General features: G+C 37.4%; 1 protein-coding gene across 1 annotated transcript in view; it reads right to left on the bottom strand.

Annotated features, from left to right (window-relative positions):
- RAP1GDS1 (RAP1, GTP-GDP dissociation stimulator 1) overlaps positions 1 to 12,624 on the bottom strand; it is a 214,048-nt gene that overhangs the window by 8,213 nt on the left and 193,211 nt on the right. The window contains exons 7-13 of the mRNA XM_012641066.1: positions 12,010 to 12,153; positions 11,406 to 11,537; positions 10,275 to 10,409; positions 9,018 to 9,143; positions 8,131 to 8,270; positions 1,398 to 1,524; positions 282 to 410 (exon numbers count right to left, since the gene is read on the bottom strand). Of these exons, the coding sequence (XP_012496520.1) occupies positions 282 to 410; positions 1,398 to 1,524; positions 8,131 to 8,270; positions 9,018 to 9,143; positions 10,275 to 10,409; positions 11,406 to 11,537; positions 12,010 to 12,153 (933 nt within the window). The remainder of the gene's footprint in view (positions 1 to 281; positions 411 to 1,397; positions 1,525 to 8,130; positions 8,271 to 9,017; positions 9,144 to 10,274; positions 10,410 to 11,405; positions 11,538 to 12,009; positions 12,154 to 12,624) is intronic.

Here is a 12,624-nt window from a genome sequence, read left to right as displayed (position 1 = left end):
AATCTTTGGGAATTTCAGTGTAAAAGTAATCTTATCTATTACATAGTAGGGTGACTATAGCAAATAATGTAGTGTATATTTGAAGATGGCTAGAAGAAAAGATTTTGTATGTTATCATTACAGAGAAATAAATGTTTAAAAACTGATGGGGAAAACAGGTAATCCTATATCATCCATGAAATAATTTCTAATGCTTTTAAAACCCAAAGCCATCACTAACAATTCAATATTTAATGTCAGCCACATGTTGACAGACATCAAATGACAGGAGAAACACTTACCAGATCCCATGACAGCACAGATCAGGACCATGGAATTATATTTGATTTCAGGAGCACTTCTCTCATCTGCTAGCAGTCTGTGTAAAATCTGTACAAGTTTAGCACTTTCTAGATCTTTCTCAGCAGTGCCTAGAAAATAAAGTACAGGTTGAGATCCACTGTGTATAAACCTGGTACCCACAGGCTAAACACTGTTTCCTTTTCTAGAAACTGACCATGAAACCTTCCAAAAGGGACTGATAAATAATAATGACCTAGATAAATAATATTCTCTTTTCTGGGATTGGGGTTGGTTGGTTCATTCGCCTCATTTTGAGAATTACGAATATAAATCATCAGCAAGAATTAAGAGGTAATCAGTTAACAGTATTTACCCAAATGGCCTCGAACTGGACAGGACCACCAAGTCTAAAATCCTAATTTGTATAAAGCAGCCTTAGGCCTTAACCACGGACCACATGAGTCTGATACACTGTCCCTGGCTGACTGCATCAGGGGTTGGTCCCCCGAGCCAAAAGTTGCTACACAAAAAATAGCTGCCTAGGAGCTACCTTCTCATGAAGAATTCTGCCCATTACGGATGCTGTATGTTAGAAACTAATGGAATCACTTAGACTTTGCTTTGGGGAGTACCGAATGCAAAAATACACAGAAGAGTGACACAGAAGATGAGCCTTTAGAGTGAAGGCAATGCTACAAAGCAACACGAACCATGGCCACAGAGAAGATCAGCAAGAGAAAATCGATAATAGAGCCAGCAGAGATGGAAGGAAAGTCCAGTTACCGGAAGAGCAGCACACACTCACTTGCTGTTGTATTCTAAATACTGTTTTCTTTCTCCATGAAGGCTGCTGAAAATGCTTTCTATATTTTCTGAGTGGCCATAATTTGAAATAAACTAATCTTAAAGCATTGCCCTAAAAATGTTACCAAAAGCACAGCCAGAGGAGACAGCCGTGGTAACAACCTATATAATTTCCATATATTCAGACACAGGTGAGGACACACACAGGCAACATGCTTCCAGTCAAAGTTCTGTCTGACTTCAGTTCCACTCCTGAGCTTCCTTTCATCTGAGATAAAAATAGAAAGTAAGTTTGTCACTGGGGTACTTACCCAATTCTAAAGCCGCTATTAATGCCAAAGCAACAAGGGCTTCATTCTGCATTATTACATGTTCGCTAGTTGCCATAGTAACTAGGTGCTTGATGCCACCACTCTGTACAATGGTTTTAATTACATCCTACAATAAATAAATATCACAGAATTATAAACTAATTTTAAACATAAAGGAACTGCATTGTAATCAGTCAATTCATTGTTGAGTGGTTTTGTGGCAGTGTCCTGTATGAATCTTCATTTAACCATATTATTTTTTTCTTCACAGAAGAAAAGGAAAAAGCTTTTAGCTTTAAATAAACTCATCAAAAGATGACAACTTAAATAGCCTAAGTGGAAAAGACCACTGCAATTGCAGTTCACATGAAGGAACAGAGAGGTCTAGAAGCTACCAAAGCCAGAGAAATAAAAGTGCCACTGCCCCGAATGTTGACCTACCTCAGGATCAACAAGAGAGAATAAAACTTGGAATAATAAAAAAAAAGTTATGTTATAATTTTTCTGATAGTGCCAGGTCGTTGTTCTCTAGATACTTCAGGTAAAGCTTTCATAAATTTTTTTAAAGTGTTTTTTGGTTTGGTCTCACAAATACAAGGACTGGATTACATACACAGGGACTGAGCAGAACTTAAATTCTGTGTTTGCCTCCATTTCTCATGGTGCTTAGAGCTCTGTCCTCTCTCCAAGCAGAGGAGGCCTGGGCCCCAGATTCAATAAATCCCACTGGCTTTGAGCAAATTACCAAACCTCTCCTACCTGAGTGATGCCATCTATGTTGTTGGAATGATGGTAAGTGTTTATCTCACAGGTTTTTGTAATAATTACAAAGTTATTACACCAAAAGCGCATGTAAGAATATCTGGCAAAAGTTAGATGAAAAAAAATGGTTACATTTATTTCTAGTACCCATTTTTGTCTTCATCCCACTGAGGGTTTTGTATTGGAACTGTTGCAATAAATATAATGTAGTGGGAAGTCTCAATTAGAATATTTTAAAAGTAATTTTCTTAGCTAGCTTTCACTATTTTTAATAATTTGAAGTAAGTTCTGGATATTTTAAAAAGTAGCTTCTCCAAGTCACTTTCAATGATACAAAACTGACTGTAGTCAGAAATATTTTTCAAAGGAATTTGCTAAAATATTTGAAAAAAGGTTTCCTTTATGCTTCCACAGTATGTCAATTTTTAAAGGAAACTATTTGTAGACAACATCTTTGCTTCGAGCTCAAACTTTAGTGCACAAGCATTTTGTATCAGCAGAGTCCAAGAACTCGGTTTTTAGGGTAGCCTGTGTTCTGGCTGCCAAAAGTCTTTTGCAATCAACCTGATTTAGAAAGTGAGAAACTATCTTTTAAAGCCTTTTGACAGTTTATTTGAAACTGATACAGCATTCTTAAAATTCTATAAAAATCACAAAGGAGCTTGCCGGGTAAAGACTATAAGAGATTAACAGACACATATGCAGCCACGTGAGGAAGATCCTTAGACTGTCATTTCATCCTCTATTTTTCGATTTACCCCCAGAAAGTCCACTGTAGTTGAAGGAACAGCAGAGAATGAACAAAGGAAATTTGTACATCAGAAATGAATAATGCTTCTCTGAGGTCCAAGCATTGCTGCTTTTCCATCTCACTTTCCTGGAACAGATACCTGAGTATTTTTTAAAATGCCTGCCCTCTCTCCAACTACTCCAACAAATGTTCACGGAACAGCTGCTCCGTGGAGTCGCCTTGCCTGATAGAATGTGGGACAGTGAGTGAGTGGTAAAGCCAAGGTTCAAATCCAGGCAGTCTGGCTACTGGGTTCTTGTTCTTAACCATCCGTAGTCAGTGGAAAAGTATGTGTACTAAATTCAGAGTGCCACGCACTGGCGGTTATTTAATGTGATTTGAAGAGGCTCTGTGAACGTGTTTTGAAGTTATATTTAACTTCAAGGTATTTTTTTTTAAATGAAAGATATTAGCACTACTTAGAGCAAGAAGGTTCATCTGGAGAATTACAAATCATTTTAACCAATAAACTTTTAAAACTAATATAGAGATTATTTTAACTTCTCTCCAACCATTTCATTTACACAAATTAATTGAAGATACACATAAGGAAACGGTTCTCTAGGAAGTCCAGTAAAGCCTAGATGTCTCTGCAAAGTCTCTAAAAATTCTGGAGATGTTTTATGAAGTTTGAAACAATGTTTTATTTTACAGTTCTAATTCTCACGGAGTTTTCTTATGGAAAGCTAAGTTTTGGTACGTATATTATCTGTGCTAACAATTTCACCTATTTAGCATGTATAGTCAACCTGCCCTTGACTACTGCAATAAACCCAGCTTAAGACTTTGTTGATAACTGCATAATGGGATGTTTTGAAAAAGGCTTGGGTTTTAGATAATCAGTTTATAAAACTGCAGGTTGGTATAGCCACTGAGTTGGTGAGCCACTTAACAAAAATTTTCTTTTTCAAGATAGTATCATCAAAGCCTTCTCAGTATGGGATTTAAATAAATGTCTGTTGTATGAATGACTAGATATATTTGTTTAAACAAGTTTTTAGCTTGATAACTGATAAAGAATGTTACATTCTTAAAGGGTAAAGAAAAGTGCCTACTGTGATAGGAGGGTGTTTTATATTTCTAGGGTAGAGGCAAACTGTATTTCTTTTTAGAGACAGGGTCTTGTTCTGTTGCTCATGCTGGAATGTAGTGGCGTCATCATAGCTCACTGCAGCCTCAAACTCCTGGGGGCTCAAGTGATCCTCCTACCTCTGTCTCCTGAGTAGCTGGGACGACAGGTGTACACCACTACTCTTGGCTAACTTTTTTATTTTTTGTAGAGACGAGGTCTTGCTATGTTACCCAGGCTGGTCTCGAACTCCTGGCCTCAAGAGATCCTCCCACCTTGGCCTCCCAAACTACTGGGATTACAGGTATGAGCCACTGTGTCTGGCCAAACTACATTTCTTTTTCCATTTTCGATATGTACATTTGGGAGGTTTAGATGGTTGGTCAGAGCGAGATTAGGGCACTCTTTCAAGGCAAGATGCGAATTTACCTAATGGCATAAGCACAGAATACACTGCATATGGCTGAGATGACTAAGCAGCCTGAAACCTTGTGAGTCAGCGCAAACTTTCGGAAGGCTGGACTCTAAGATAGAATTCAGGGTGGAGTATGATCTTTAAAGTTTAAGAATAAAACAAGGACAGAGCTGTGATTCACAAGTTGGTTAAGGAGATATAGGAATGCAACAAATTTGAGCCCAGTGTTTAATTATTTTAGAAGCTTATTCCAGAACAGCATTTCCCAAAGTGTGTCCAATGTAATATTAATAGATGCCACTTGCAAAAAGGATCCATGGTCAAATAGTTTCAGAATAAGTGGATTAAATAAAGTTAAGGAGGGTTATTTAGAGCAGTACTAACGTATGCTGTGAATCCCAAAGGCAAGGAAAAGGAGTGTGCTATTTCCGTAACTAATCTGACCGTGCGACACTTTTTCTTTGTAGAACATTTGTTGGGATTATTTTTTTTTTTGAGACAGAGTCTCACTCTCTTGCCTGGGCCAGAGTGCCGTGGCGTCAGCCTAGCTCACAGCAACCTCCAACTCCTGGGCTTGAGCAATCCTCCTGCCTCAGCCTCCCGAGTAGCTGGGACTACAGGCATGCGCCACCATGCCCGGCTAATTTTTATATGTATATACTTTTAGTTGTTTGGCTAATTTCTATTTTTTTTAGTAGAGACGGGGTCTCGCTCAGGCTGGTCTCGAACTCCTGAGCTCAAACAATCCGCCCGCCTCGGCCTCCCAGAGTGCTAGGATTACAGGCGTGAGCCACTGCGCCCGGCCCATTTGTTGGGATTATTATTTGATGAAACAAACTTTGAGAACTGCTGTTCAACAGTAACTATGAATTCCACTTTATTGTTGGTTACGTTTAAAAATAATTTAAATTAAATTAACAGTTCTGACCTGGAGCTCAAGCAGTGAATATATCTTATAGTTCTGATCACTGAAATGTGTGAATCAAGGTTCCTGTTGCTGCTTAGCAGCAGTATACTCTCAATTGTAGGAAAGATACACAAAGGGAAAAAAACAGCTGAATTATAAACCTAAAGTTTTAATGTGACTATAAAGTTGCAATCCTCTATAACTTCGCACTGTTTTTTGTCACACTCACGTGCCCCAAAGAAAGGTACCATATTTTTCGTCTTTCAAAGAACCTGCACGGCAATAGATGCTTAATGGGTACTCAATACCTTTTTAGGGAGGTGGGGGGTGGGGGAGAAGTGGGAGGTCAGAGGAGGGAAAGGGATAGCTCTGATAAATGAAATTCACAGAAAAGCCTCAAAATCTTCAGATCTCAGTTTCATCTTGTAGCATTGATATAGTTTTGGCTCCTCAATTCAGTTGTTTCTAAGATGTTGGGATGCATCTTCCCACGGACACAATTTTGTGTCTATTAATGGTCTCGTTATGTGATTCTGTTAGTTGATACTGAACTGAAGGTACAGGATCTGAAAGTACTGAACGTACGGGATTAATCAAGGCTTTGGTGGCCTTACTATCAACGTAACAGGAATTTATCTGAGAGCTGAAAAATTCAAATACCAGAAGCATGTCCCTGTTGCCTGTAATCTAGTTAATAGAATAATGGTTTGCCTAAACTCTAAACCACTGGTGGGAATTCTCATGGAGTAAAGAAAAGGATTAAGGGTAAAGACTCCAAAAAGCATAGGGGAATGGGTTGGGAGCAAGCAAGTTAGGGAGCGTTAGCTGCACCTCTTCCTGTGGTATCTTATTTCGATGAGTGGCGTGATAACCCAACCTGGGCCAAACCCCAAACTTGGAATTACCTCTAAAACCACCTCCTCCCTGAAGCCTACCGTTGCATCTGTCAGTTCTACTACCTGTATCTTTCTCGTTCTTCTTTTCCATCCTCACTGCTGTTAGTTGGCTGAACCACACTCAGTGTGTCAAAAACAGCTGAATATCATCAATTTCAAATTGCTCAACCCAAAACCTTACTTTGGGCCTTCATCATCTCTCATATATATTTTTGCGTTAACTTTCTGCCCCCATAAAACCCTAGTCATTTTTCTAAATGAAAACAAAGAAATGGCTCCGTGCTGCTTAAAACACTTTGAGAGCTCCTGATTTTCTACGGAATCAAATCCATCTATCTTAATTTGGCATATAACTCATCTTAGTCCCCAATTCTCATCCTCTCTGGCCACTGTCTCTACACACTATGCTCCAGCAACACTGCTTTATTTGTAGTTTTCCTCTAAAACTTCTGTCTTACATCTCAATGCTTTTGTATATACTATTGTCTTTGTCTGAAAAGGCTCTTCCCTCTTTTCTCTTCCCCTCCTGAGCTTCCTAGTTAACCTCTAAGACATCACCCCTTCTATGACACCACCCGGACCATCCAGTGTTGGTCTTTCTTTCCTCCATGTTACACCCAAATGGTGTATGTGGCCTTAATGCTGTGCTTAAGCTTAGCTGTTTTTATATCCGTCCCCTTACTAGACACTTAATTGCTTTAAAGCAACCCTATGTTTTATAATATTTCCTCTGCAAGCATCCAGGTATTAACTGTTAAATGAACGAATGGGCATAATGGAGAAGGGAAAAAGGAGGTCATTTTGATACTTTCCATCCTGCCGACATACTGTTTGGTCCTATGCTGGTGTTAGTGAAAATGTGTGGGCTTTTAGGCTGGTCTGTGTGAGACGGGTAAGAGGAAGGTCCTGGTTAACAGCTGCGTTTCCCCAGAGAAAGATCTCGAAATTTAGCGTCTGATGGGAAGAACACTGCTGTGGCTCACCAGCTGAGATGCTATTACAGTGAAGTCAATTATTTGTACGAAAGATTTACACAAGGCAAGGAAAACCATCACTTTTAAGCTTCTTCTCTTGCCATCTTTTTTAAAAATCTGTTCTATAAATACGTGAAAAGAGCTAGTGGATTTGAGTTCTAAATTGACTTTCTTCTCAAATACCATCGCTATTGAAGTTGTACCACAAGTGAAATGATCAAAAGGGTCACCTTAGAAAAGAGGGTATAAAATATTAAAAGGAATGTAATCTAGATACTAAATCAGCTGGCGAACTGCTGGTCTGGGTTCCCACCATTGTGATCTTTCAAATCTTTCAAATAGCTCATTTGTTCACTTATTGGTTATCTCCCAACTGCCATGAGAATGGATTTTGTCCAACTTTGTCAGTTCTGGGCACCATATACTATCTAGGTATCATTTCATTTCTAAGCATCAGTAGCTACCACGGTCAGAGCCTGGCGCTTGAATGTTTGACTCTGATGCTGGTAATGGCAGTAAAAATAACAATGACAGCAGGAACAGCAACCTCCATTTATTGAGCGCTTCCAGCGTCCCAGGTGCCAGCTGAGTACACTGTATACGAGAGCTCGCTGAATCCTCACGATACTTTCAGATAAATGTTATCCCAGTTTTTATTTTAAAATACTGAGACATGGAGAGGCTTGACCATTTAAATGGTAGAGATAAAATCCGAACCCATCTCTGTTTGATTCCAAAGCCTTACTCTTAGCTATTATGAAATAGAACTAAATAAAAAAGCTCAATCTGCATTGTTGATTAATGTATTCCTATGTACATACATAAAAATGCGGGCTTACAGTGTAGGATCTACAGTGCTGGGTTTCCTTCCAAAAGAGCCACTCTAGTGTTTTCTAGTAAACGGTTTCCCTGGAACTTACCTTTGATTTACTGTGTCGTATGAGGGCAGAGAGCAGTCGGTTTGACTCCCCCATCACACCAGCATGATCTTTGGCTTCACACCATTCCACCAAGCGCTCCACTAGTTTCACATTCTTTCCCAGTTGTTCAGCAGCTTCTGCTATAGGGAAGAAGAAAAACCACAAAGGAATGAATCACCGATACGCAACTGGCTGAAATAATTGGAAAGATGTAAGAGTGTGAAGGCAAATTGCGTGTCTAAAAACACAATAGTTAAAGCAAGGACTACAAATACTCACCTGAGGGGCTATTTGGCTTTTTCTACTAAGTTGTAGATTTTCATACAAAATACGAAAACAAACAACTTCATATTCTTTTGGGTAAGCCTGATCGTCTGGTTAGTACTCTGGCAGACTGTAATGAAGAAGCTTTTTTAGAAGGACTTTAACCAATCAATATAGAAAAGGGCTCAGAATTTAGAAATAATAGACATAATTCATTCCTCGCAGTGGTTTTCACTGCTGTTTCTACAAAATGCTCTCCCTGTCTGCAAAACAAATTTTAAAAAATTTTGACTGTCACAATAATGAAATTTGATTTTGAAGACAAGGTACAAGGGCATAGAATGCCAAGACACAAAAACCTCTCCGGAAGTAATAATAAACCAACCTAAAACCAGGCTTAGATGTACTAATAAAGAGGAATACAGTATCATTTCCACTTAAAATCAATTATAACAAGTACAGGGATTAGTGAATGAGGTTCCAAAACCAACTTTTTACCTTTTATCTGCTATTTATTTATGATGATAACATCATCCTGAATGCTAAAAGCAAGTCCTTTTCCAACTAGAGGCACATTAATACTATCATACCAAAAATGCAATTTGGAAAAACATTTCTTTTACCTTGTGCATCTATCAACATTCTTAATGTTCCCAAAAGTTTGAACTGAACCGGAGGCATTTCAGATTTAAGAAATTTCAAAACTGCCTCTGTGACCCCAGCTGACAACATCTTTGCTTTATTTATAACTAGAGAGAAAGAGAAAGAGAGACTATAGTTAAAATGGTCTTAGCATTCTTGATGATAAACATTCAATTCAGTGCACATTTACTGAATGGGTCCTTAAGGCTCATGTTATATTTTTCTATTTTGAAACAATCCTGTTACTTTTCTATGAATTTTAAGAATGGAATTGAGTGTGTGTGTGTAAGTACCCTGTTTGTGTATAGGAGCATAACAGATAAAAATCATACTAGGCTTTTAAAACCCAACCTCAAAACATTTACTTACATAGTTTGTAAAGGAACTCTGAAAATGTTGTCATCTTATAATAAAAAGCACAATTCCTCAACTTTATTAAGTGTTTCTTTTTACCTCTGTCTTTGACCCAACTGTATTAATATAAATGTTATAGACATTAATATACAATATTAATATGCTTTATGAACAAAGATGAATTCATATGGATTGGACCTTCATATAATTATATTATGTCACCTAATCAGACATTTATTTCTACGCCACGTGTGGTGGCTCATGCCTGCAATCCCAACCACTTGGGAAGCAGAGGTGGGAAGGTTTGAGCCCAAGAGTTTGAGCTCAGCCTGGGCAACATAGCAATTCCTATCTCTTAAAAATATTAAAAAAACATATTTTGCAAAAGTAGAATACAAGAATAGTTTTAACTGTCTTCTGTATTATTTCCCATGATAATGTGATTTCATGGCTCAAAAGCCTTTAATCCAAAGATAAATTAAGGCTATTTTAAAAAAATATATGTCTGCTTATAGGGAAAAAAAAAGAAAACCAACTTAAATCATTCTTAGGAGATTCTCTTAATTGATGTCATTATCCTACCTCACCTGAAGATGTTTAAAAAAGCTTAACTATACTATACAATGGAAATCTAAGAGTTCACAAAAGGTAACAGGATATTTGAATGATCTGAACAAAGGCAAGATTATTCTCATACAGTCTCAGAAAACTTATTTAACATATGATCTCCATTTATTAGTAAAAAAAAAAAAACAAAACTGTGAACGATCTGAAGACTAATTTTTTCTTCTTGGGCAGAGCAGGTCCACAAATCACAGAGTAAATATCTTCCCAAAATGATGGATTTTATTTTTTACACAGCCGCCTCCTGCCGTAGGCCTTACCTGGAATGGCCAGGTTTCTGAGGGCGCTTAGCGCCGCGTGCTGCACGGTGACGTTTCCGTCTTCCACGTGTCTGTCCAGTAAATCCATAAGCTTTTCTACAATCCCATTGTCTACCATGTGAATACAATTTCCATCTGAACAAAACAAACATTTTTTCTTCCTCTTTAAAAATGTCTATAAATATTTTATAATACTGATACCTGACTATTATCTACCTACATTAGGGAAAAGAGAGCTATCAAAAAAAATACATTGCAATTCTTTCTCTCATCAGATTTACAGGTTCATCTATTAACTGAGAAGTCTGATTATAAAGATTCTTAAAATAGATAAAATTTTAAAAATCATAAAAATGACAAGAAACATCCCCAGCTTAGAGCCCGATAATACATCAGATGTAGAAACCACATGCTTAAAATACTCTACCTTTTGTTATCATGGCTGATACTTAAATTATTACCTATTTTGCCACTCATAACTCCATCATTAGGGAGTTACTCCCAAAGAGAAAAGAGTAAAAATGGAATAAGCCATTATAATATATACCAATAGCTCATACTGGAATAAAATCAAACTAAAAAGAAAAATAACCCACATTTTCTAGACAAAGTATAGTTTAACTGAGTTTGAGTTTCTTACAAGTGCCAGATTTTATACATAAACATGAAGGTCTTTTGCATCTGAAATATTAAACTAAATTAAATATCTACCCTAAAACAGAGGATTAGTTACACTTAAGTTTTACGGGCATAAAAGTATAAACTGAGGCATGATAACCCTAGAATGAATACTCAAAAAGGTTAAATTCAAAATAAAATCTCCAGGCAAAAGAGGTCAAATGCATATTAGAATAGGACTTTAAGTTTACCAAATTCTGAAGTGCAAAGCGTTCAAAAGAAACACTTCATGATCACTGTTCATGATCTTTAAACTGTTAAGAGTTTAGTTCAACTGCATAAAATGTAACTTAGGAAAGTCAGTATAAGTATTGCAGATTTCTGAAGAACAAAGCAGCATATACACATATTACACGAACTTCTGAACTGTTCCAGTTTTAGTACATGTGATGGCAAAGGAAAAATAAAAAAATAAGGAACATTTATTAATGAAGGAGGAACTAATATGCTTACCATTTCTGGCAAAATTTGCAATTGCCAATGCTCCAGCAAGCTGCAGCTGGTGGTTATTTGATGGAATCCAAGAAAGCACCCTTTGAAATACACTGCCTTTTCCTCCTTCAAATAATTTCTGCATGGATTCATCTGGACATAAACGAAACAAATAAACAAGAGAAAAACAATTAGGAGGAACAAATTCATATTCCTAAGTGAATATCCAACTGGGAAACTACATACTTCATGAACTATTAATTTCATAATGGGAAAGGTAATGAATCTTTTTATAATAAACTTTTAGTAGAGACTAGACAATGGACTTTAGCATTTTTTTAGTCCAAGTCCCAAGCAGCCATCTACCTTTTAGTCCTTTGGTACCACAGCTATGTCTTCTATGTGACAGCTCTTCAAACAGTGGAAGATAGCAAAGACTCCTCCTTTTTCAGTTCATTATCTCTAGCTCTATCCATGACATGTTTAAGGTTTCAAAAGCATCGCATCAACAGGATGTGAGATAGGAAAATGAGAAAATCCCTAGTATACTACCTATAGAAGAGACTTAATCAATTTTTAAAAATCTGATGACTGTGTTCTTTGGTTGGCATAAATTACAACTCACCTCCAAGAAGTAATAAAACCATTAGATCTGACCCAGTCTTGAGCTCAGCAATGTCATCCTCTTTGTCGCTATCCACTTTCTGTTGAACAATCTCTAGTAGACACTCTACCAGGCCTGCTTCCACCAGCTGTAGTTTAATAGCATCTAAAGAACAATGTGAACAAAATAACCAAAATTTGAGATAAAATAGCTGTGGTATAAGCAATCCATCACGAAGAATTATAAGAAGCTAAGAAAATGCATGATTTAGATAACGCCTTCAAAGATTTGAGTTTCAGAATGAGCTATCTGATGGTGCAGCTTAAATACACAAAAGCTTTAGTTCATTTTTCCATTTGAAATTATGTCACCTTTCAACAATGTCTCGCAGCACCTCAACAAATTGATTCTCAGCTCTGAAAGCAACTAGTATCGCTTCCACTATTATTCTAGATAGTATGCTCATGTTTAAAAGGCAGTACTGGCTGGGCACGGTGACTTATGCCTGTAATCCTAGCACTTGGGGAGGCTGAGATGGGAGGATCACTTGAGGCCAGGAGTTTGAGATCAGCCTGAGGAACATAGTGAGACCCCATCTCTAAGAAAAACAGAACAATTATCTGGGTGTGGTGGTGT

The sequence above is a fragment of the Propithecus coquereli genome, unplaced genomic scaffold, assembly GCF_000956105.1.
Source record: "Propithecus coquereli isolate 6110/MARCELLA unplaced genomic scaffold, Pcoq_1.0 Scaffold161, whole genome shotgun sequence".
NCBI classification, from domain to species: domain Eukaryota; kingdom Metazoa; phylum Chordata; class Mammalia; order Primates; family Indriidae; genus Propithecus; species Propithecus coquereli.
This window is presented reverse-complemented; position numbering and strand designations above follow the sequence as displayed.